This window comes from Ranitomeya imitator, chromosome 1, assembly GCF_032444005.1.
Source record: "Ranitomeya imitator isolate aRanImi1 chromosome 1, aRanImi1.pri, whole genome shotgun sequence".
In the NCBI taxonomy this organism is placed as follows: domain Eukaryota; kingdom Metazoa; phylum Chordata; class Amphibia; order Anura; family Dendrobatidae; genus Ranitomeya; species Ranitomeya imitator.
Genome location: NC_091282.1, coordinates 290,137,775 through 290,164,585, shown reverse-complemented (window position 1 = coordinate 290,164,585; position 26,811 = coordinate 290,137,775). Strand labels below are relative to the sequence as shown.

General features: G+C 44.9%; 1 protein-coding gene across 1 annotated transcript in view; it reads left to right on the top strand.

Moving 5' to 3' along the window:
• The window catches only part of LOC138669665 (catechol O-methyltransferase-like), a 115,254-nt gene that overhangs the window by 47,527 nt on the left and 40,916 nt on the right, over positions 1-26,811 (top strand). Inside the window, exon 2 of the mRNA XM_069756331.1 lies at positions 9,509-9,658. Coding sequence (XP_069612432.1) covers positions 9,523-9,658 — 136 coding nt within the window. The 5' untranslated portion in view covers positions 9,509-9,522. The remainder of the gene's footprint in view (positions 1-9,508; positions 9,659-26,811) is intronic.

The window sequence follows — 26,811 nt, the reverse complement described above, 5'->3', positions numbered from 1 at the left end:
TCACATTTGGTGGGCGGGGTCACTCTGGGTCACATTTGGTGGGCGGGGTCACTCTGGGTCACATTTGGTGGGCGGGGTCACTGTGGGTCACATTTGGTGGGCGGGGTCACTCGGGGTCACATTTGGTGGGCGGGGCAACTCGGGGTCACATTTGGTGGGCGGGGCAACTCGGGGTCACATTTGGTGGGCGGGGCCACTCGGGGTCACATTTGGTGGGCGGGGCCACTCGGGTCCGATTTGGTGGGCTGCGCACCTCAGGTGCCAATTTGGTGCGCGGGTCACTTTAAGAGCTGATATTATCTGGCAAAACTGTGTCCTGGTGGGGTCATGTAGAGTTCGTACGCGTTGGCATAGTAACTGGATCTGACTTCGCATATCAATGAGCTAATCAGCCAGGTGGCAGTTGGCAGTTATTTTAAAATTGCCTCAGAAATCAGCCATTATACCTTGTGTCAAAATTTCTCTATTGAAATGCATAGCGGCAATGCTTTCCAATGAGGGGCAATCAATTTTTAAACGCACATTGCGCCAAAACTACAAATCCGATCGACACGAAAAATACTTAGCACACCTCTCATGGACGCTGGCTTCGAAATGACACCTCACTGGAGTCTGTGCGTGCAGCGGTTCGGGCCGCATTAATTGCGGAAAAAAGCCTAATAATAATAAGAATAAGAAGAAGAACTAGATGTGTATTTCCTGAAGGAACTACAGATAGTGCTTTGGAATGGTGCCCGGGCTGCCCCTGCAAGACTTTCACACTTGGGTGCCCTTCAGGTGCTGATTTGGTGGGCGGGGCCCCTCAGGGTCCAATTTGGTGGGCGGGGCCCCTCAGGGTCCGATTTGGTGGACGGTGCCCCTCAGGGTCCGATTTGGTGGACGGGGTCCCTCAGGGTCCGATTTGGTGGACGGGGTCCCTCAGGGTCCGATTTGGTAGAAGGGGTCCCTCAGGGTCCGATTTGGTGGACGGGGCCCCACAGGGTCCGATTTGGTGGGCGGGGTCACTCAGGGTCCGATTTGGTGGGCGGGGTCACTCTGGGTCCGATTTGGTGGGCGGGGTCACTCTGGGTCCGATTTGGTGGGCGGGGTCACTCTGGGTCCGATTTGGTAGAAGGGGTCCCTCAGGGTCCGATTTGGTGGTTGACGGGGCCCCACAGGGTCTGATTTGGTGGGCGGGGTCACTCTGGGTCCGATTTGATGGGCGGGGTCACTCTGGGTCCGATTTGGTGGGCGGGGTCACTCTGGGTCCGATTTGGTAGAAGGGGTCCCTCAGGGTCCGATTTGGTGGACTGGGCCCCACAGGGTCCGATTTGGTGGGCGGGGTCACTCAGGGTCCGATTTGGTGGGCGGGGTCACTCTGGGTCCGATTTGGTGGGCGGGGTCACTCTGGGTCCGATTTGGTGGGCGGGGTCACTCTGGGTCCGATTTGGTGGGCGGGGTCCCTCAAGGTCCGATTTGGTGGACGGGGCCCCACAGGGTCCGATTTGGTGGGCGGGGTCACTCTGGGTCCGATTTGGTGGGCGGGATCACTCTGGGTCCGATTTGGTGGGCGGGGTCACTCTGGGTCCGATTTGGTGGGCGGGGTCACTCTGGGTCCGATTTGGTGGGCGGGGTCACTCTGGGTCCGATTTGGTGGGCGGGGTCACTCTGGGTCCGATTTGGTGGGCGGGGTCACTCTGGGTCCGATTTGGTGGGCGGGGTCACTCTGGGTCCGATTTGGTGGGCGGGGTCACTCTGGGTCCGATTTGGTGGGCGGGGTCACTCTGGGTCCGATTTGGTGGGCGGGGTCACTCTGGGTCCGATTTGGTGGGCGGGGTCACTCTGGGTCACATTTGGTGGGCGGGGTCACTCTGGGTCCGATTTGGTGGGCGGGGCCCCTCCGGGTCCGATTTGGTGGGCGGGGTCACTCTGGGTCCGATTTGGTGGGCGGGGCCCCTCCGGGTCCGATTTGGTGGGCGGGGCCCCTCCGGGTCCGATTTGGTGGGCGGGGTCACTCTGGGTCCGATTTTGTGGGCGGGGCACCTCTGGGTCCGATTTGGTGGGCGGGGCACCTCTGGGTCCGATTTGGTGGGCGGGGCACCTCTGGGTCCGATTTGGTGTGCGGGGCACCTCTGGGTCCGATTTGGTGGGCGGGGTCACTCTGGGTCCGATTTGGTGGGCGGGGTCACTCTGGGTCCGATTTGGTGGGCGGGGTCACTCTGGGTCCGATTTGGTGGGCGGGGTCACTCTGGGTCCGATTTGGTGGGCGGGGTCACTCTGGGTCACATTTGGTGGGCGGGGTCACTCTGGGTCCGATTTGGTGGGCGGGGCCACTCTGGGTCAGATTTGGTGGGCGGGGCCACTCTGGGTCAGATTCGGGGGTCCGGGTCACTCGGGGTCCGATTCGGGGGCGGGGTCACTCGGGGTCCGATTTGGGGGCGGGGGCACACTTACTTTTTCACACACGGGACCTGGGTGCACTTACTTTTCACCCACGGGACCAGGGGTGCACTTACTTTTCACACACGGGACCGGGGTGCACTTACTTTTCACCCACGGGACCGAGGGTGCACTTACTTTTCACTTACGGGACCTGGGGTGCGCTTACTTTTCACACTCAGGACCGGGGGTGCACTTACTTTTCACACACGGGACTGGGGTGCACTTAATTTTCACCCACGGGACTGGGGGTGCACTTAATTTCACCAACGGGACCGGGGGTGCACTTACTTTTCACACACGGGACCGGGGGTGCACTGGGCACCTCAGGGTCAGATTTGGTGTGCGGGTCACTTTAAGAGCTGATATTATCTGGCAAAACTGTGTCCTGGTGGGGTCATGTAGAGTTCGTAGGCGTTGTCATAGTAACTGGGTCTGACTGCACATAGCAGTGAGCTAATCAGCCAGGTGGCAGTTGGCAGTTAGTTTGAAATTGCCTCAGAAGTCAGCCATTATAAGCTTATAGGAAAATTTACCCATAGAGAAATTGCATTCCAATCAGGGGAAAAACGCAAATTGCGCCAAAACTACAAATCCGATCGACACGAAAAATACTTAGCACACCTCTTGGGAACGCTGGCTTCGAAATGACACCTCACTGGAGTCTGTGCGTGCAGCGGTTCGGGCCGCATTAATCGCGGACTGAATAATAATAATAATAATAATAATAAGTTGTCTACGGGGGAATAACAATATAGTGCTTTTTACAAAAGCACTATAATAAGAAGTTTACTACGGTGGAATAACAATATAGTGCTTTTTACAAAAGCACTATAATAAGAAGTTTACTACGGTGGAATAACAATATAGTGCTTTTTACAAAAGCACTATAATAAGTTGACGACGGTGGAATAACAATATAGTGCTTTTTACAAAGCACTATAATAAGAAGTTGACTACGGTGGAATAACAATATAGTGCTTTTTACAAAGCACTATAATAAGAAGTTGTCTACGGGGGAATAACAATATAGTGCTTTTTACAAAGCACTATAATAAATTTTATTAAATATATAGTATTAAAAACAAGCAAAAACAAAACAAAATGCCGTAAAGGGACACCAAAAGCAGTAAGTGAGGTGAACCAAAAATGCACAAAAATATTAACCCCTCTGTGACCTTAGACGTACTATCCCGTCGAGGTGCCCTGGGCTTATCTGACCCTGGACGGGATAGTACGTCATAGCCGATCGGCCGCGCTCACGGGGGGAGCGCGGCCGATCGCGGCCGGGTGTCAGCTGCTTATCGCAGCTGACATCCGGCACTATGTGCCAGGAGCGGTCACGGACCGCCCCCGGCACATTAACCCCTGGCACACCGCGATCAAAGATGATCGCGATGTGCCGGCGGTGCAGGGAAGCACCGCGCAGGGAGGGGGCTCCCTGCGGGCTTCCCTGAGCCCCCCGCAGCAACGCGATGTGATCGCGTTGCTGCGAGGGTCTCCTCACCTCCCTCCCTGCTCGAGCCCCGGATCCAAGATGGCCACGGATCCGGGTCCTGCAGGGAGGGAGGTGGCTTCACAGAGCCTGCTCAGAGCAGGCACTGTGAAGGCTGCAGCGCTGCATGTCAGATCAGTGATCTGACAGAGTGCTGTGCAAACTGTCAGATCACTGATCTGTGATGTCCCCCCCGGGACAAAGTAAAAAAGTAAAAAAAAAATTTTCCAAATGTGTAAAAAAAATTAAAAAAAATATTCCAAAATAATGAAAAAAAAAAAAAATTATTATTCCCATAAATACATTTCTTCATCTAAATAAAAAAAAAAAAACAATAAAAGTACACATATTTAGTATCGCCGCGTCCGTAACGACCCGACCTATAAAACTGTCCCACTAGTTAACCCCTTCAGTAAACACCGTAAGAAAAAAAAAAAAAAACGAGGCAAAAAACAACGCTTTATTATCATACCGCCGAACAAAAAGTGGAATAACACGCGATCAAAAGGACAGATATAAATAACCATGGTACCGCTGAAAGCGTCATATTGTCCCGCAAAAAAAGAGCCGCCATACAGCATCATCAGCAAAAAAATAAAAAAGTTATAGTCCTGAGAATAAAGCGATGCAAAAATAATTATTTTTTCTGTAAAATAGTTTTTATCGTATAAAAGCACCAAACCATAAAAAAATGATATAAATGAGGTATCGCTGTAATCGTACTGACCCGAAGAATAAAACTGATTTATCAATTTTACCAAACGCGGAACGGTATAAACGCCTCCCCCAATAGAAATTCATGAATAGCTGGCTTTTGGTCATTCTTCCTCACAAAAATCGGAATAAAAAGCGATAAAAAAATGTCACGTGCCCAAAAATGTTTTCAATAAAAACGTCAACTCGTCCCGCAAAAAACAAGACCTCACATGACTCTGTGGACCAAAATATGGAAAAATTATAGCTCTCAAAATGTGGTATTGCAAAAAATATTTTTTGCAATAAAAAGGGTCTTTCAGTGTGTGACGGCTGCCAATCATAAAAATCCGCTAAAAAACTCGCTATAAAAGTAAATCAAACCCCCCTTCATCACCCCCTTAGTTAGGGAAAAATAAAAAAAAATGTATTTATTTCCATTTTCCCATTAGGGCTAGGGTTAGGGCTAGGGTTAGGGCTAGGGTTAGGGCTAGGGCTAGGGTTAGGGTTAAGGTTAGGGCTAGGGTTAGGGTTAGGGCTAGGGCTAGGGTTAGGGCTAGGGTTAGGGTTAGGGTTGGGGCTACAGTTAGGGTTGGGGCTAAAGTTAGGGTTAGGGTTTAGATTACATTTACAGTTGGGAATAGGGTTGGGATTAGGGTTAGGGGTGTGTCAGGGTTAGAGGTGTGGTTAGGGTTACCGTTGGAATTAGGGTTAGGGGTGTGTTTAGATTAGGGTTTCAGTTATAATTGGGGGGTTTCCACTGTTTCGGCACATCAGGGGCTCTCCAAACACGACATGGCGTCCGATCTCAATTCCAGCCAATTCTGCGTTGAAAAAGTAAAACAGTGCTCCTTCCCTTCCGAGCTCTCCTGTGTGCCCAAACAGGGGTTTACCCCAACATATGGGGTATCAGCGTACTCAGGACAAATTGGACAACAACTTTTGTGGACCAATTTCTCCTGTTACCCTTGGGAAAATACAAAACTGGGGGCTAAAAAATAATTTTTGTGGGAAAACAAAAAGATTTTTTATTTTCACGGCTCTGCGTTATAAACTGTAGTGAAACACTTGGGGGTTCAAAGTTCTCACAACACATCTAGATAAGTTCATTGAGGGGTCTAGTTTCCAATATGGGGTCACTTGTGGGGGGTTTCTACTGTTTAGGTACATTAGGGGCTCTGCAAACGCAATGTGACGCCTGCAGACCAATCCATCTAAGTCTGCATTCCAAATGATGCTCCTTCCCTTCCGAGCCCTCCCATGCGCCCAAACGGTGGTTCCCCCCCACATATCGGGTATCAGCGTACTCAGGACAAATTGGACAACAACATTTAGGGTCCAATTTCTCCTGCTAACCTTGGAAAAATACAAAACTGGGGGCTAAAATATAATTTTTGTGGAAAAAAAAATATTTTTTATTTGCATGGCTCTGCGTTATAAACTGTAGTGAAATACTTGGGGGTTCAAAGCTCTCACAACACATCAAGATGAGTTCCTTAGGGGGTCTACTTTCCAAAATGGTGTCACTTGTGGGGGGTTTCTACTGTTTAGGTACATTAGGGGCTCTGCAAACGCAATGTGACGCCTGCAGACCATTCCATCTAAGTCTGCATTCCAAATGGCGCTCCTTCCCTTCCGAACCCTCCCATGCGCCCAAACGGTGGTTCCCCCCCACATATGGGGTATCAGCGTACTCAGGACAAATTGGACAACAACTTTTGGGGTCCAATTTCTCCTGTTACCCTAGGGAAAATACAAAACTGGGGGCTAAAAAATAATTTTTGTGGGAAAAAAATTTTGTTTTATTTTTATGGCTCTGCATTATAAACTTCTGTGAAGCCCTTGGTGGGTCAAAGTGCTCACCACACATCCAGGTAAGTTCCTTAGGGGGTCTACTTTCCAAAATGGTGTCACTTGTGGGGGGTTTCAATGTTTAGGCACATCAGTGGCTCTCCAAACGCAACATGGCGTCCCATCTCAATTCCTGTCAATTTTGCATTGAAAAGTCAAACGGCGCTCCTTCCCTTCCGAGCTCTCCCATGCGCCCAAACAGTGGTTTACTGCCACATATGGGGTATCAGCGTACTCGGGACAAATTGGACAACAACAACGTTTGAGGTCCAATTTCTTCTCTTACCCTTGGAAAAATAAAAAATTGGGGGCAAAAATATAATTTTTGTGAAAAAATATGATTTTTTATTTTTGCGGTTCTGCATTATAAACTTCTGTGAAGCACTTGGTGGGTCAAAGTGCTCACCACACCTCTAGATAAGTTCCTTAGGGGGTCTACTTTCCAAAATGGTGTCACTTGTGGGGGGTTTCAATGTTTAGGCACATCAGTGGCTCTCCAAACGCAACATGGCGTCCCATCTCAATTTCTGTCAATTTTGCATTGAAAAGTCAAACTGCGCTCCTTCCCTTCCGAGCTCTCCCATGCGCCCAAACAGTGGTTTACTGCCACATATGAGGTATCAGCGTACTCAGGACAAATTGGACAACAACTTTTGAGGTCCAATTTCTTCTCTTACCCTTGGAAAAATAAAAAATTGGGGGCAAAAATATAATTTTTGTGAAAAAATATGATTTTTTATTTTTACGGTTCTGCATTATAAACTTCTGTGAAGCACTTGGTGGGTCAAAGTGCTCACCACACATCCAGATAAGTTCCTTAGGGGGTCTACTTTCCAAAATGGTGTCACTTGTGGGGGGTTTCAATGTTTAGGCACATCAGTGGCTCTCCAAACGCAACATGGCGTCCCATCTCAATTCCTGTCAATTTTGCATTGAAAAGTCAAATAGCGCTCCTTCCCTTCCGAGCTCTCCCATGCGCCCAAACAGTGGTTTACTGCCACATATGGGGTATCAGCGTACTCAGGACAAATTGGACAACAACTTTTTGGGTCCAATTTCTCCAGTTACCCTTGGTAAAATAAAACAAATTGGAGCTGAAGTAAATTTTTTGTGTAAAAAAGTTAAATGTTAATTTTTATTTAAACATTCCAAAAATTCCTATTAAACACCTGAAGGGTTAATAAACTTCTTGAATGTGGTTTTGAGCACCTTGAGGGGTGCAGTTTTTAGAATGGTGTCACACTTGGGCATTTTCTATCATATAGACCCCTCAAAATGACTTCAAATGAGACGTGGTCCCTAAAAAAAAATGGTGTTGTAAAAATGAGAAATTGCTGGTCAACTTTTAACCCTTATAACTCCCTAACAAAAAAAAAAATTGGTTCCAAAATTATGCTGATGTAAAGGAGACATGTGGGAAATGTTACTTATTAAGTATTTTGTGTGACATATCTCTGTGATTTAATTGCATAAAAATTCAAAGTTTGAAAATTGCGAAATTTTCAAAATTTTCGCCAAATTTCCGTTTTTTTCACAAATAAACGCAGGTACTATCAAAGAAATTTTACCACTATCATGAAGTACAATATGTCACGAGAAAACAATGTCAGAATCACCAGGATCCGTTGAAGCGTTTCGGAGTTATAACCTCATAAAGGGACAGTGGTCAGAATTGTAAAAATTGGCCTGGTCATTAACGTGCAAACCACCCTTGGGGGTAAAGGGGTTAATAATAACAACAAGGGGGATAAATCTTATGAAATAGCAAGATTAATTAGCTCAGGAGTATAGTGTCAAATATAAACAATACCTTACTTATTGGCTCTGCCTGAGACCGGTAAGTAATATGACAGTAGGGCAATGTAAATCTCTGTCATATAGAAACTAGTAGGTAGATGTAATGATAATGCTGTAATAGCTGAAACAAAACTGTCTACTTAGTGCAAAAACAAGTAAACCTATGAAAATGAAGGTTACATTACCGGAAATAGGTGGCCACAAGGGTTATAATAATATGCATTTATAGTTATTAATTTCTGCTAATAGAACGCAATAATAAATCTGCTCTGTATAGCAGATATCACCCCTGTGCCCCCCTAGGCTCTATACCTCTACCCTCCAGTTGTCATTGGATCCGTCCTGCCATAGTTCCATTGCTCCTAGTTAAGCATGCGCAGTACACACGCTCTCTGCTGGCTTCCAGTATAGCTCTGCCTTGTCTCCACCACTGACATAGAGAATGTTTAAGACTGTTTCCATGGTTCGGAATGGCAGCTCTTTGGACGCAGCGGACACCCGCCCCATCCAAAGTGCTGCTGCCTTTTGTACGAGCGGTGATTCCGCATGTGTTCACCACATCCTATACATAGTGTTCAGCTACTACAAGTTCCGTTATGCAGGCATAGCAGAATGCAGAACTTTTGATCTTTACTAGAAACCATCTTATTAATGATAAAAAAAACAACAACACATACAACCATGTTGATGTAGATGGCAGATGAGATTGGGTCAGGCAGTTTTACACAGGATCATATAGTGTACAGAAGAATAGAGTGTATTCTAAACATAGATTAGCTTGATGTGCTAAATATCTGTCGAATGTAGTTGATCACAGTATAGCAGAGCATTACTGGAATCCTGTGCTATTATACACATTCATCAGTCAGCCCGAGTACAGCACAGCTTTGAGTCATCAATTCATCAAAGAGGGAGAGCTAGCTAGGAGCACACAAGAGAGGGAGGTCAGCAGCACTTAGGAGAAGCAGGGTGCTGATGGAAATTCTGGTTTAAGAATAGGAGTGTCCAGTTATGTGAGACTGGAAGCACATAGTGCTGATATCAATGAATAAGGATATAGGTAGAGGAAAGAATCTTTATGTTGGGTTTGATATTAACAATAAGTATGTGTTTACTGTGCTTTGTGAAAAATAATGTGATTGTGGTAATAACCTTTTAATCAAGTAACTAAACTATATATCATGAATAAGAGTATTTTGCATTAAATTCAGTGGAAACTATCCTGCCTATAAGAAAGCTTCACTTGATTTGCAGAATTATTGGGCAAAATGGCTGGAAAAGAACAAAGAATATTGGAGTTTGTAAAGCAACATGCAACAGAAGGGGACGCTCAGAGTGTGTTGGACCACATTGATCAATACTGCAGCCAAAAGGAATGGGCCATGAATGTGGGAGATGAAAAAGGTGATGTGTACAATTTTGGCAGCGAGAATATAATTTTATCATGTTAACAAATTGATCCCATCAGTGCAAATTGTTTGATTTGAACAAGTGAATTAGGTATTAAAAAAATCATCATACCGTATATACTCAAGTATAAGCCGACCCGAGTATAAGCCGAGGCCCCTGATTTTGCCACAATAAAACTGGGAAAACTTATTGACTCGAGTATAAGCCTAGGGTGGAAAATGCAGCAGCTACTGGTAAATTTCAAAAATAAAAATAGATACCAGTAAAAGTAAAATTAATTGAGACATGAGTAGGTTAAATGTTTTTGAATATCCATATTGAATCAGGAGCTCCATATAATGCTCCATACAGTTCATGATGAGCCCCATAAGATGCCCCATACAAAATATGCCCCATATAATGCTCCATAAAGTTCATGATGTACCCCATAAGATGCTCCATACAAAAAATATACCCCATATAATGCTGCGTAAAAGGTTAATGATGGCCCCATAAGATGCTCCATAAAATAATATGCCCCATATGCGGCTCCAAGAAAGTTAATGGCCCCATAAGATGCTCCATAGAATATGTGCCATATGCTGCTCAATAAAGGGTGATGGCCCCATAAGATGCTCCATAGAATAATATGCTCCATATGCTGCTGTGATTAAAAAAAAAAAGACCTACTCTCCTCTCGTCGCTGGGGGCCAGGAGCTGGTGTCCTGAGCAGGCAGGGACATCGGCGCGCTATGGGGAACAGGTGCCGGTGTCGCCGCTAGCTCAGGCCCCCGGCACTTGCAATATTCGCCTGTCCCTGATCCACCGCCGCTCGCCACTATGTCTTCCGTCTCTCTGCAGTGACTGTTCAGGCAGAGGGCGTGCCCTAACCACGTCATCGCGCCCTCTGACCTGAACGACACAGCCCGGCGGTGGAACGAGGACAGGTGAATATTGCATGGCTCAACCTTCCCCGTCATACCCTCCTGGCGCGGTCTCTGCACTTCCTTGTTTCTCTGTTGTCCCGGGGCGGCAGTTCCTTCCATTGCTGAGTGGTCACATGGTACCTCTCATTAAAGTAATGAATATGCACTCCACGCCAATGGGAGTGGAGTCGCATGCATATTATAATAATATTCTTCTTTATTCATTACTTTAATGAGCGGCACCACGTGACCGCTGAACACAGGAAGAGCTGCTGGTGCCGGAGACCATCTGAGAACATAGTAACATAGTAACATAGTTAGTAAGGCCGAAAAAAGACATTTATCCATCCAGTTCAGCCTATATTCCATCATAATAAATACCCAGATCTACGTCCTTCTACAGAACCTAATAATTGTATGATACAATATTGTTCTGCTCCAGGAAGACATCCAGGCCTCTCTTGAACCCCTCGACTGAGTTCGCCATCACCACCTCCTCAGGCAAGCAATTCCAGATTCTCACTGCCCTAACAGTAAAGAATCCTCTTCTATGTTGGTGGAAAAACCTTCTCTCCTCCAGACGCAAAGAATGCCCCCTTGTGCCCGTCACCTTCCTTGGTATAAACATCCTCAGCGAGATATTTGTATTGTCCCCTTATATACTTATACATGGTTATTAGATCGCCCCTCAGTCGTCTTTTTTCTAGACTAAATAATCCTAATTTCGCTAATCTATCTGGGTATTGTAGTTTTCCCATCCCCTTTATTAATTTTGTTGCCCTCCTTTGTACTCTCTCTAGTTCCATTATATCCTTCCTGAGCACCGGTGCCCAAAACTGGACACAGTACTCCATGTGCGGTCTAACTAGGGATTTGTACAGAGGCAGTATAATGCTCTCATCATGTGTATCCAGACCTCTTTTAATGCACCCCATGATCCTGTTTGCCTTGGCAGCTGCTGCCTGGCACTGGCTGCTCCAGGTAAGTTTATCATTAACTAGGATCCCCAAGTCCTTCTCCCTGTCAGATTTACCCAGTGGTTTCCCGTTCAGTGTGTAATGGTGATATTGATTCCCTCTTCCCATGTGTATAACCTTACATTTATCATTGTTAAACCTCATCTGCCACCTTTCAGCCCAAGTTTCCAACTTATCCAGATCCATCTGTAGCAGAATACTATCTTCTCTTGTATTAACTGCTTTACATAGTTTTGTATCATCTGCAAATATCGATATTTTACTGTGTAAACCTTCTACCAGATCATTAATGAATATGTTGAAGAGAACAGGTCCCAATACTGACCCCTGCGGTACCCCACTGGTCACAGCGACCCAGTTAGAGACTATACCATTTATAACCACCCTCTGCTTTCTATCACTAAGCCAGTTACTAACCCATTTACACACATTTTCCCCCAGACCAAGCATTCTCATTTTGTGTACCAACCTCTTGTGCGGCACGGTATCAAACGCTTTGGAAAAATCGAGATATACCACGTCCAATGACTCACCGTGGTCCAGTCTATAGCTTACCTCTTCATAAAAACTGATTAGATTGGTTTGACAGGAGCGATTTCTCATAAACCCATGCTGATATGGAGTTAAACAGTTATTCTCATTGAGATAATCCAGAATAACATCCCTCAGAAACCCTTCAAATATTTTACCAACAATAGAGGTTAGACTTACTGGCCTATAATTTCCAGGTTCACTTTTAGAGCCCTTTTTGAATATTGGCACCACATTTGCTATGCGCCAATCCTGCGGAACAGACCCTGTCGCTATAGAGTCCCTAAAAATAAGAAATAATGGTTTATCTATTACATTACTTAGTTCTCTTAGTACTCGTGGGTGTATGCCATCCGGACCCGGAGATTTATCTATTTTAATCTTATTTAGCCGGTTTCGCACCTCTTCTTGGGTTAGATTGGTGACCCTTAATATAGGGTTTTCATTGTTTCTTGGGATTTCACCTAGCATTTCATTTTCCACCGTGAATACCGTGGAGAAGAAGGTGTTTAATATGTTAGCTTTTTCCTCGTCATCTACAACCATTCTTTCCTCACTATTTTTTAAGGGGCCTACATTTTCAGTTTTTATTCTTTTACTATTGATATAGTTGAAGAACAGTTTGGGATTAGTTTTACTCTCCTTAGCAATGTGCTTCTCTGTTTCCTTTTTGGCAGCTTTAATTAGTTTTTTAGATAAAGTATTTTTCTCCCTATAGTTTTTTAGAGCTTCAATGGTGCCATCCTGCTTTAATAGTGCAAATGCTTTCTTTTTACTGTTAATTGCCTGTCTTACTTCTTTGTTTAGCCACATTGGGTTTTTCCTATTTCTAGTCATTTTATTCCCACAAGGTATAAAGCAGGGAAGTGCAGAGATCGCGCCAGGAGGGGGTGAGTATGATGTGACAGCCGCAACTCCTGCCGCTCCCCCTCTCCCGCCGACCCCCTCAGACAATGACTCGAGTATAAGCCGAGAGGGGCACTTTCAGCCAAAAAAAATGGGCTGAAAATCTCGGCTTATACTCAAGTATATACAGTATGAATGAGAATAACAAAGCATACAAAAAACTAGTCTAGAATTATATTTAAATGTTAAGGTGTATAAGTCACTTGGGTTATTTATGGAAAGATACATGACTACATCTAGCTTTTTTCACCAACAGTTCTTCTTTTTGTGACTCAAAAATATGGTAAACTTGCATGAATTTACTTCAACACCTTCACGCCATGGACATTTTCTTTTTCCCCCCGTTATTTTACTCCCCTTCTTCCAATACCAATGACTTATTTTATTTTTAAGTATAGCCATATGGCTTGTTTTTTGCGTGACGACGTGTACTTTTGAATAACACATCATTTTACCACATAGTGTATTGGAAAACGGGGGGGAAAAAATAAGTGTGTTGAAATTGAAAGTGCAATTTCACAAATTTTTTTTTTTTTTTTGGGGGGGGGGGGGCTTAGGGGGTTCTTTACCATGTTCACCTGGCAATCTGATTCTCCAGGTTAGTACAAGTACATAGATGCCAAACTTGTATAGTTTTTTTGCAGTGGCGTAACTAGAGATTGATGGGCCCCAATGCAAGATTTGAACCAGGGCCCCCCAATCTTGAATAGATGTGTACGTGCCCTTCCATCACGGTATATAGGTCCCTCATCCTGGCCCCATTATGGTATATATATATATATATATATCTCCCATCTTGGTATATGTTCCTTATCCTTGGACCCATCCTTAATATATATCTCCAGACCTAGTATATATATGTCCCTTATCCTGGGACCCATCCTAGTATATATATCCTCTATCCTGGTATAGGGAATGTAGGGAAAAAAAATGAACCATTATACACACCAGGGTCGTACAAAGAAGTCATGAGGCCCCATAGCAGAAGTACAATGCAGTCCCCATAGTCCTCCATATCTTATAGCGCGCAGCCCATTCTTTTCCCTATAGTATACACTGTGTTCCAAATTATTATGCAAATTATATTTTTCTTGGATTTTCCTAAATGGTCGGTGCAAATGACACAGTCTAATAAAAGTCATCACCAGTTAGAGTATACATCAAATTTTATTGAAGAAACCTCCCAATGATAACAGTATCATCTCCAAAATGAATACTCAAAATGCACTGTTCCAAATTATTAGGCACAGTAGAATTTCTATACATTTGATATGTTTTAAAGAACTGAAAATGCTCATTTGTGGAATTTGTAGCATTAGGAGGTCACATTCACTGAATAAGGGTGGTTTCACATTTGCGTTTTTTTTGGGTTTTTGCGGTAAACGCAAAAAAAGCATGCGTTTTTTCCTATACTTAACATTAAAAACGCATGCTTTTTTTTGCATGCGTTTTGCTTGTTTTTGCAACGCATGCGTTTTTTATCTGCATGCGTTTTGTTGCAGAAATGCAACATGTAGTAATTTTAGCAGCGTATGCGTTTTTTCACGGCAAAAAAACCTATTGATGTCTATGTAAACGCATTCATTTTTAAGCACGCATGCATTTGCATACGTTTTTATAGAAAAACACAAGAATACACACTTATAAGCCACCCCCCAACACAAACCCTAACACAAACCCTAACACAAACCCTAACACAAACCCTAACACAAACCCTAACACAAACCCTAACACAAACCCTAACACAAACCCTAACACAAACCCTAACACAAACCCTAACACAAACCCTAACACAAACCCTAACACAAACCCTAACACAAACCCTAACACAAACCCTAACACAAACCCTAACACAAACCCTAACACAAACCCTAACACAAACCCTAACACAAACCCTAACACAAACCCTAACACAAACCCTAACACAAACCCTAACACAAACCCTAACACAAACCCTAACACAAACCCTAACACAAACCCTAACACAAACCCTAACACAAACCCTAACACAAACCCTAACACAAACCCTAACACAAACCCTAACACAAACCCTAACACAAACCCTAACACAAACCCTAACACAAACCCTAACACAAACCCTAACACAAACCCTAACACAAACCCTAACACAAACCCTAACACAAACCCTAACACAAACCCTAACACAAACCCTAACACAAACCCTAACACAAACCCTAACACAAACCCTAACACAAACCCTAACGTTATGGTTAGGGTTTGTGTTAGGGTTAGGATGGTTAGGGTTAGGGTTTGTGTTAGGGTTAGGATGGTTAGGATTAGGGTTTGTGTTAGGGTTAGGATGGTTAGGGTTAGGGTTTGTGTTAGGGTTAGGATGGTTAGGGTTAGGGTTTGTGTTAGGGTTAGGATGGTTAGGGTTAGGGTTTGTGTTAGGGTTAGGATGGTTAGGGTCAGGGTTTGTGTTAGGGTTAGGAGGGTTAGGGTTAGGGTTTGTGTTAGGGTTAGGAGGGTTAGGGTTTGTGTTAGGGTTAGGAGGGTTAGGGTTAGGGTTTGTGTTAGGGTTAGGATGGTTAGGGTTAGGGTTTGTGTTAGGGTTAGGATGGTTAGGGTTAGGGTTTCTAGGGTTAGGGTTTTGTTGTGAATTCTGCTCTTGGGCTCCCTCCGGTGGTTATGAGTGGTAGTGCTGTTGTCTTTGGATCGCAGCATTTATCAGGTGTGTCCACTTATTGCAATTTGGGCTGGGCTATATAGTCTTGCTTGATCCTTTAGTCAGTGCCAGTTGTCCATTGTTTTTGGAGGATTCGCATCCATACCTGGTCTCTCCTGTTTTGCTGTTCTTTTCAACAAAGATAAGTTCTGGCTTTGTTTTTGCTGTCCACATGCTGTGGACCTTATAGTTCAGTGCGTTTTCATGTTTTGTCTTGTCCAGCTTTGTCTGTGAAGGATTTTTTGCAGCCAAGCTGTGTCTCTGGAGATGCAGATATACCCTCCATGTCTTTAGTCAGATGTGGAGATTTGTATTTTCTGTGGTGGATATTTTCTAGTGTTTTAATACTGACCGCATAGTACTCTGTCCTATTCTTTCTTTTTAGCTAGAAAGGCCTCCTTTGCTAAATCCTGATTTCAGTCTGCGTATGTCATTTCCCTCTCCTCTCACAGTCAATATTTGTGGGGCGCTGTCTATCCTTTGGGGATTTTCTCTGAGGCAAGATAGTTTTCCCGTTTCTATCTTTAGGGGAAGTTAGTTCTTAGGCTGTGTCGAGGTGTCTAGGGAGCGTTAGGTACATCCCACGGCTACTTCTAGTTGCAGTGCTAAGTTCAGGTTTGCGGTCAGTACAGGTACCACCTTCTCCAGAGTACGTCTCATGCTGCTCCTCGGCCACCAGATCATAACAGGGTTTGTGTTAGAGTTTGGGTTAGAGTTTGGGTTAGGGTTAGAGTTTGTGTTTTAGGGTTAGGGATAGAGTTTGTGTTAGGGTTAGGATCCTTAGGGTTAGGGTTAGGATACCTATGGTTAGGGTTAGGGTTTGTGTTAGGGTTAGGATCCCTAGGGTTAGGGTTTGTGTTAGGGTTAGTGTTGTGAATTCTGTGGCAGAGCTCCCTCCTGTGGACACAAGTGGTACTTCGGCTGATTCTGTGAGCTTCTGTTGGTGGAAGGAAGTGGTACTGCGGCTTCTGAGTTTCCTCCCTAAGGTGATCTGGTGAGGTCGTTAGGTGCTTCTCTACTTAACTCCACCTAATGCTTTGATCCTGGCTTCCTGTCTATGTTCCAGTGTTGGACTTACTTTTCCCTGGATTATTCCTGTGGCCTGATGCTCTGCATAGCTAAGTTCTTCTTTGCTATTTGTTTGCTATTTTTTCTGTCCAGCTTGTCTATTTTGTTGCTGGAAGCTCTGGGACGCAAAGGGTGTACCTCCGTGCCGTTAGTTCGGTACGGTGGGTCTTTTTGCCCCCTTTGCGTGGTTTTCTTTAGGGTTTTGTGTAGACCGCAAAGTTACCTTTTCTATCCTCGATCTGTTAAGAAAGTCGGGCCTCACTTTGCTGAATCTATTTCATCTCTATGTTTGTCTTTTCATCTTAACTCACAGTCATTATATGTGGGGGGCTGCCTTTTCCTTTGGGGTATTTCTCTGAGGCAAGGTAGGCTTATTTTCTATCTTCAGGCTAGTTAGTTTCTCAGGCTGTGCCGAGTTGCCTAGGCAGAGTTAGGCGCAATCCACGGCTGCCTCTAGTGTTGTTTGGAGAGGATTAGGGATTGCGGTCTGCAGAGTTCCCACGTCTCAGAGCTCGTTCTATGATTTTGGGTTATTGTCAGATCACTGAATGTGCTCTGACCGCTATGTCCATTGTAGTACTGAATTGCCTTTCATAACAGGTTAGGATCCCTAGGGTTAGGATTAGGGTTTGGGTTAGGGTTTGTGTTAGGGTTTGTGTTAGTTTGTTTTACAGTTTGGGTTAGAGTTTGGGTTAGGGTTAGAGTTTGTGTTTTAGGGTTAGGGTTAGAGTTTGTGTTAGTGTTAGGGTTAGGATCCCTAGGTTTAGGGTTAGGGTTTGTGTTAGGGTTAGGATCCATAGGGTTAGGGTTAGGGTTTGTGTTAGGGTTAGGGTTAGGATCCCTAGGGTTACTAGGGATCCTAACCCTAGGTATTTATGTTTATAGTGGGTTTTCTAGTTGATTTTGATGATTGGCAGCTGTCACACACTTCTCATCATGCGTTTCAAAAACGCAAACGCAGGAAAAAAACGCGTTAAAACGCGTTTAAACGCAAAAACGCATGCGTCAAAAAACGCTGCGTTTAAACGCATTTTTGCACCAAATGCGTTTGCATTTAAAACACTGCGTTTTAAAACACAAGTGTGAAACCAGCCTAAAACAGCTATTAAACTCCAAAACATCCTAACAGGCCAAGTTATATGTTAACATAGGACCCCTTCTTTGATATCACCTTCACAATTCTTGCATCCATTGAACTTGTGAGTTTTTGGAGAGTTTCTACTTGTATTTCTTTGCATGAAGTCAGAATCGCCTCCCAGAGGTGCTGTTTTAATGTGAACTGCCTCCCACCCTCATAGATCTTTTGCTTGATGATACTCCAAAGGTTCTCTGTATGGTTGAGGTCAGGTGAAGATGGTGGCCACACCATGAGTTTATCTCCTTTTATGCCCATAGCAGCCAATGACTCAGAGGTATTCTTTGCAGCAAGAAATGGTGCATTGTCATGCATGAAGATGATTTTGCTCCTGAAGGCACGTTTCTGCTTTTTAGACCATGGAAGAAAGTTGTCAGAAACCCTAAATACTTTGCAGAGGTCATTTTCACACCTTCAGGAACCTTAAAGCGTCCTACCAGCTGTTTCCCCGTGATTCTGGCCCAAAATGTGACTCCTCCACCTCCTTGCTGATGTCGCAGCCTTGTTGGGACATGGTGGCAATCCACCAATCATCCACTACTCCATCCATCTGGACCATCCAGGGTTGCTCGACACTCATCAGTAAACAAAGACTATTTGGAAATTAGTGTTCATGTATGTCTGGGCCCACTTTAACCATTTCTGCTTGTGAACACTGTTTAAGGGTGGCTGAATATTAGGTTTATGCACCACAGCAAGCCTTTGAAGGATCCTACACCTTGAGGTTCAAGGGACTCCAGAGGCACCAGCAGCTTCAAATAATTGTTTGCTGCTTTGTAATGGTATTTTGGCAGCTGCTCTCTTAACCCCTATCTGCCATTAGACGTACTATTCCGTCCATGTGGGGTGGGCTTTACTTCCCAAGGACGGAATAGTACATCATAGGCTTATCGCAGCTGACATCCGGCACTATGTGCCAGGAGCGGTCACGGACCGCCCCCGGCACATTAACCCCCGGCACACCGCGATCAAATATGTTCGCGATGTGCCGGCGGTGATCGTGTTGCTCCGGGGGTCTCTTACCTCCTCTCTGCAGCAAGTCCCGGATCCAAGATGGCCGCGGATCCGGGTCCTGCAGGGAGGGAGGTGCCTTACCAAGTGCCTGCTCAGAGCAGGCACTTGGTAACGCTGCAGCGCTGTTTGACAGATCGGTGATCTGTCAGAGTGCTGTGCAAACTGGCAGATCACCGATCTGTATTGTCCCCCCCTGGGACAAAGTAAAAAAGTAAAAAAAAATTTTTACAAGTGTGTAAAAAAAAAAAAAAAAATCCTAAATAATGAAAAAAAATATATATATTATTCCCATAAATACATTTCTTTATCTAAATAAAAAAAAACAATAAAAGTACACACATTTAGTATCGCCGCGTCCGTAACGACCCGACCTATAAAACTGGCCCACTAGTTAACCCCTTCAGTAAACACCGTAAGAAAAAAAAAAAACGAGGCAAAAAACAACGCTTTATTATCATACCGCCGAACAAAAAGTGGAATAACACGCGATCAAAAAGACAGATATAAATAACCATGGTACCGCTGAAAGCATCATCTTGTCCCGCAAAAAACGAGCCGCCATACAGCAACATCAGCAAAAAAATAAAAAAGTTATAGTCCTCAGAATAAAGCGATGCAAAAATAATTATTTTTTCTATAAAATAGTTTTTATCGTATAAAAGTGCCAAAACATAAAAAAAATTATATAAATGAGGTATCTCTGTAATCGTACTGACCCGAAGAATAAAACTGCTTTATCAATTTTACCAAACGCGGAACGGTATAAACGCCTCTCCCAAAAGAAATTCATAAATAGCTGGTTTTTGCTAATTCTGCCTCACAAAAATCGGAATAAAAAGCGATCAAAAAATGTCACGTGCCCGAAAGTGTTACCAATAAAAACGTCAACTTGTCCCGCAAAAAACAAGACCTCACATGACTCTGTGGATTCAAATATGGAAAAATTATAGCTCTCAAAATGTGGTAACGCAAAAAATATTTTTTGCAATAAAAAGCGTCTTTCAGTGAGTGACGGCTGCCAATCATAAAAATCTGCTAAGAAAACCCGCTATAAAAGTAAATCAAACCCCCCTTCATTACCACCTTAGTTAGGGAAAAATAAAAAAAATTTAAAAAATGTATTTATTTCCATTTTCCCGTTAGGGTTAGGGCTAGGGTTAGGGCTAGGGTTAGGACTAGGGCTAGGGTTAGGGCTAGGGTTATGGTTAGGGCTAGGGTTAGGGCTAGGGTTAGGGCTAGGGTTAAGGCTACAGTTAGGGTAAAGGCTACAGTTAGGGTAAAGGCTACAGTTAGGGTTAAGGCTACAGTTAGGGTTAAGGCTACAGTTAGGGTTAAGGCTACAGTTAGGGTTAAGGCTACAGTTAGGGATGGGGCTAAAGTTAGGGTTAGGGTTTGGATTACATTTGCAGTTGGGAATAGGGTTGGGATTAGGGTTAGGGGTGTGTCAGGGTTAGAGGTGTGGTTAGGGTTACTGTTGGGATTAGGGTTAGGGGTGTGTTTGGATTAGGGTTTCAGTTATAATTGGGGGGTTTCCACTGTTTAGACACATCAGGGGCTCTCCAAACGCGACATGGCGTCCGATCTCAATTCCAGCCAATTCTGCGTTGAAAAAGTAAAACAGTGCTCCTTCCCTTCCGAGCTCTCCCGTGTGCCCAAACAGGAGTTTACCCCAACATATGGGGTATCAGCGTACTCAGGACAAATTGGACAACAACTTTTGGGGTCCAATTTCTCCTGTTACCCTTGGGAAAATACAAAACTGGGGGCTAAAAAATAAGTTTTGTGGGAAAAAAAAGATTTTTTAATTTTCACGGCTCTGCGTTATAAACTGTAGTGAAACACTTGGGGGCTCAAAGTTCTTACAACACATCTAGATAAGTTCGTGGGGGGGTCTAGTTTCCAATATGGGGTCACTTGTGGGGGGTTTCTACTGTTTAGGTACATTAGGGGCTCTGCAAACGCAATGTGACGCCTGCAGACCATTCCATCTAAGTCTGCATTCCAAATGGCGCTCCTTCCCTTCCGAGCCCTCCCATGCGCCCAAACGGTGGTTCCTCCCCACATATGGGGCATCAGCGCACTCAGGACAAATTTGACAACAAATTTTAGGGTCCAATTTCTCCTGTTACCCTCGAGAAAATACAAAACTGGGGGCTAAAAATAATATTTGTGGGAAAAAAATTTTGTTTTATTTTTACGGCTCTGCATTATAAACTTCTGTGAAGCTCTTGGTGGGTCAAAATGCTCACCACACATCTAGATGAGTTCCTTAGGGGGTGTACTTTCCAAAATGGTGTCACTTTTGGGGGGTTTCAATATTTAGGCACATCAGTGGCTCTCCAAACGCAACATGGCGTCTCATCTCAATTCCTGTGAATTTTGCATTGAAAAGTCAAATGGCGCTCCTTCCCTTCCGAGCTCTCCCATGCGCCCAAACAGTGGTTTACCCCCACATATGGGGTATCAGCGTACTCAGGACAAATTGTACAACAACTTTTTGGTTCCAATTTCTTCTCTTACCATTGGGAAAATAAAAAATTGGGGGCGAAAAGATCATTTTTTTTCACAAAAATTATTTTTTATTTTTACGGTTCTGCATTATAAACTTCTGTGAAGCACTTGGTGGGTCAAAGTGCTCACCACACCTCTAGATAAGTTCCTTAGGGGGTCTACTTTCCAAAATGGTGTCACTTGTGGGGGGTTTCAATGTTTAGGCACATCAGTGGCTCTTCAAACGCAACATGGCGTCCCATCTCAATTCCTATCAATTTTGCATTGAAAGGTCAAACGGCGCTCCTTCCCTTCCGCCCAAACAGTGGTTTACCCCCCACATATGGGGTATCAGAGTACTCAGGACAAATTGTACAACAAGGTTTGGGGTCCATTTTCTCCTGTAACTCTTGGCAAAATGAAACAAATTGGAGCTGAAGTAAATTTTTTGTGAAAAAAAAGTTAAATGTTCATTTTTATTTAAACATTCCAAAAATTCCTGTGAAACACCTGAAGAGTTAATAAACTTCTTGAATGTGGTTTTGAGAACCTTGAGGGGTGCAGCTTTTAGAATGGTGTCACACTTGGGTATTTTCTATCATATAGACCCCTCAAAATGACTTCAAATGAGATGTGGTCCCTAAAATAAAATGGTGTTGTAAAAATGAGAAATTGCTGGTCAACTTTTAACCCTTATAACTCCCTAACAAAAAAAAATTTTGGTTCCAAAATTGTGTTGATGTAAAGTAGACATGTGGGAAATGTTACTTATTAAGTATTTTGTGTGACATATCTCTGTGATTTAATTGCATAAAAATTCAAAGTTGGAAAATTGCGAAATTTTCAAAATTTTCGCCATGTTTCCGTTTTTTCACAAATAAACGCAGGTAATATCAAAGAAATGTTACCACTATCATGAAGTACAATATGTCACGAGAAAACAATGTCAGAATCACTGGGATCTGTTGAAGCGTTCCAGTGTTATAACCTCATAAAGGGACAGTGGTCAGAATTGTAAAAATTGGCCCGGTCCATAACGTGCAAACCACCCTTGGGGGTAAAGGGGTTAATCCCATGAATTTGTCTGGCAGAAACCTTCCTCATTTTGCCTTTATCTGCATGAACTCTGTCTGTGCTCTGTTTCAGGCCCAAATCTCTTCACAGTATGATGACCACTCTTAAGTTTTTGTGGAATATCTAATGTTTTCATACCTTGTCCAAGGCATTGCACTGTTTAAGGCTAGGGTCACATTGCGTTAGGGCAGTCCATTTAGCGCATAGCGCTACGCACCGCGCTAACGCAATGTCCCAAAAGGGATCGCGTTAGCCGATCCCGCTAGCGCAGATCCCCGATCTGCGCTAGTGAGGAACGGACCGCGAACGCTGCAAGCAGCGTTCGCGGTCCGTCACTCAAATGACGGCACATCGCTAGCGCACGCCCAAAATGCGATGCGTTCGCCATTACAGGTTATGGCGGCGTTAACGGACGACGTTACACAGCGTTATGCCGCGGTGTAACGTTGTCCGTTAAACGCGGTCACATAACGCAATGTGACCCTAGCCTAATGCTTTTCAGCAGCAGAGAGATCCTTTTAATTTCCCATATTACTTGAAACCTGTGGCCTGCTTAATAATGTGGAACATAATTTTTAAGTAGTTTTCCTTTAATTAGAATCACCTGGAAAACTAATTATCACATGTGTTTAAGATTGATTTCAGTGATTCATTGAGCCCTGAGACACAATACCATCCATGAGTTTATTTGAAAAACAAAACAATTAAATCTTTATAACACTTAAATCCAATTTGCATAATTATTTGGAACACAGTGTAATGCACCCCATAGTCCTCCATAGGCGGGGGTCACACTTGCGAGTTCAGTGCGAGAAACTCACGCATCAAGTGCCGGCACTGATGCCGGAGTTGCGGCTACATGTATTTCTATGCAGCCGTACGCTCTGGTCCCGAATGCTGGCGGCAGTGCGAGAGATTCGCGCATTGATCTCGCAAGTGTGACCCCGGCCTTATAGTATAATGAATCACATAGTCCTCCATATAATATACTGCTCCGCCCATAGTCCTCCATATAGTATATTGCACAGTCTATAATCCTCCCTATAGGATCATAATTACAGGTATGTTGGTCTTCAGCAGACTTTCAGCTGTAATGACACCCAACGGTATCCTGCGATCATGCCACTGGTACGCCGATGAGAGCATGGAACAATGTACATGCCTGTCGGCGCATATTAAATGCCGCTGTCAGAGATTGACAACGGGATTTAACAGGTTAACATCCACGAGCACAGCTCCACTCCACCTGCAACTGTTAGAGGCACATAACGACTAATCAAATCAGCTGTCACATGCAGGGAAAGATGCCGACTCAGCTTGAGAGCCCACATCAAAGGAAGGGACAAGACATGTGACGTAAATTTGTCATATGTCATGAAGGGGTTAAATGGAATCTGTCGGCAGGTTTAATCTGAAAGCATAATGTAAGGAAGGAGAGCTTGATTCCAGGGATGTCATTTAATTGGCTGTGTGCTGTAGTTTCAATTCAGTCAGTATTTTTTCAGGAGGCGATTATCAATAAGGTGTTGAGTGCATGACAGTAAGGCTAATCTGTATAACCCAACCCTAACCACTGATTAGCAGCTTGCTGACAATGTACACAGTACATAGGAAGCTGTCAACCAAGGGTGTAGGGAGGGGATATACACAGCTCAGCATTCTGACCACTATTACATCTACAGCAGAGAAAACAAGGACTTTATCAAAATTGCACCAAGCAGTCCAATAAGTGACACATCACTGAAATCAGGCTCTCTGTCCCTAGATCATGCTGCTCTCATATTACTTAGCAAAAACCTGCTGACAGATTCTCTTTAGGGTGCGCATTCCCCAGGAGATCAAGGTGACGTTATAACTATCCCATAATTGGGGATGTAAATGGTATGGAGAAAGAATTCCACTTCCAGTCAGTTCACACACAAGGAAAATGAGTGTCTGTCTCTCAAGTAGGACTGTAACAGTGAACTCATTTCCTGTAAGGTAGTGGCAGAAGAAAGCCAAGGACTTTACACAGAAAAGAGGGCTTCCTCCCAACCAGAACTACATGTATATTACATTGACTATATAATCTAATAAAATCTTACTATTTTCACCTCATGGTGAAGTCCTCCACATTAGCCTCTACGTGCACAGTACAATGACCCTACTGTACTCCCAATGCAAAGTATGGTGACCCTAACACAGTATGATTCCCCAACTGTGACCCCCACACAGCCCTCCATGCAGTATTATGGGCCTACATTTATAATATATAAGAATATTATAATGGCCCCACATAACCTTCTGCAGCGCCCCAGAGATCTGGTCGTTGCAGTAACATCGCTCTGCCACTAAGGGGAGTGATGGTACGTCTGATGGCACTAAAGGAGTTCTACTGACCAGGTATCACCAAGCACACACTACACTTCACACTCCGGCCACTAGGGGGAGTAAAAGGCTTATTTATTGGGCCACTCCTCACATTGGTAAAACTAGGGGTTGGACAGGAAGTTAGGCAGAACGAAGCCTGGGAGAGCTCCAGGGAGGACCTGTCAGAACTGGGAAATCTGGCAGGTACCTAGCGAAAGGACAGATTGTTATGGAACCGCGCCTGCACTACCTTGCGGCGGTATCCTAAGAAAGAGACACGAAGCGAAGGATATTGTGGAACAGTGAGAAACGAGATCAGCACAAAGGAGATCCAGTAGGAGTCGTGCCCCGAGAACAGCAACATCCTACTGAGGTGTGTAGCCGGTGGCCGGAGCACCGAGGAAGTAACAGTCTCCACGCATTACTTCAAACAGCGGCAGGACAGTTAATTACAGGTTGGCTGTCTACCATACAACACCTAAGAAGGACATAAGAGGCAATCGTGGGAGAGGGGCGACACTAGGGTTCCAGAATAACTCCAGGCCTACCTGTCATAAAGGTGCGTCCTAGCCATAACATACCTGGAGGACGGAGAAGAGAAAGATCTAGAAAGAACGAGAACAGAAGTTGTGAGGACTATCCTGAATGCTCAGCAGGGAAGCACTACAACACACAGGCGCTAGTGGGTAGACACTGATTTCCACCTGCAAAGGGAACTCTGGATGTGCCTTCGGACCGGCCGGTCTCAGACAGCCCTGTCGACAGTGCCCTGGATTGAGGATCCTGAAACCTTCAGTAAAAGGTAAAGAAACTGAACCCTGTGTCCTCGTTATTCCTCGCACTACGCACCATCACCCTTTATTGGACGCCCCTTAGCAGGGTCACGGACCGGGTCCAGCCACCGTGACAGCCTCAGAACCGAACCAGAGAGGCCCGGTACCGAGAACGCGTGACCCTGTGTCTGGGGGCGCTTCAACTTGGCGTCACGAACAGGATCTACTTAAGCCTGAGGAATCAGTTCATGTGTGCCTTGGAACTGTGATTGAACTGTGACTTATTGCAACGACTGTGTATTGATATTTGCCGCCAAAAATCCGCCATTGCCGCGCCGTGTGGAGCGCGAGGGGAGGAGCCATAGCTTCGTGGGTGGAGCTGGCTGGAAAAGCGTGCGGAGCGGAAGGCGCGGTGAGGCGCTGACCCCGGAAGGAGAACCCCGACCCCGACAGATTAGCAAGGGAGGAGGAACGGCCATGTCGGATTCCGGAGGAGCGGAGGCGGCGGCCACAGCTGCAGACTCGGGAGCACTTCCGGATTCCGTGGTAAGCGCAGCCCCAAACCCGGTATCACTGCTAGAGGCCGCGGGGCTTATCGCTCCCACCAACCAGCCGGATACTGCCGCCGCTACAGCAGCCATAATGCCCTTCTCTATGCCGTACCTATCAGGGGCTGCCTGGCTCCCATGATACTTTGGAGAAGCTCATACGTTAACTGACTTTAAAGAAGGGATTTGTAGCCTGCTCGAGTTTTATCCCTTGACGGAGCCTCAGAAGGTTCATATGATAATCGGCCAACTCTTTGGAGCGGCATTGAGAGAAGTAAAGTCCTGGCCTGCTACGGACAAGAAAACTGCGCAACAAGTATTTGCCAAGCTTAAAGTCACCTTTGACACCCGCACCGCTACTGAAATTAAATTGACGTTCTATGGGTGCAAGCAGCGGCCGCAGGATAGCTTACGGGACTATGCCCTTAATCTGCAGGAGGCGCTGCGGGCCATCAAGCAAAGTGACCCAAACAACATGCAAGATGAAGATAAACTCCTGAAAGAGCGGTTCATTGAAGGGCTCCTGTGCAGTAACCAAAGGGCCCAGCTACACTTCCTGGCCATGTAGAATCCAGAACTGACTTTCGCGCAATTCAAAGATAAAGATATCCAAGCGCTACCGGAGCGGCAGCCCAGCCGTGCCACACTTCCCAGGCGGTAAGCGCTCACATACCACCAGGAGGTGGCGCCG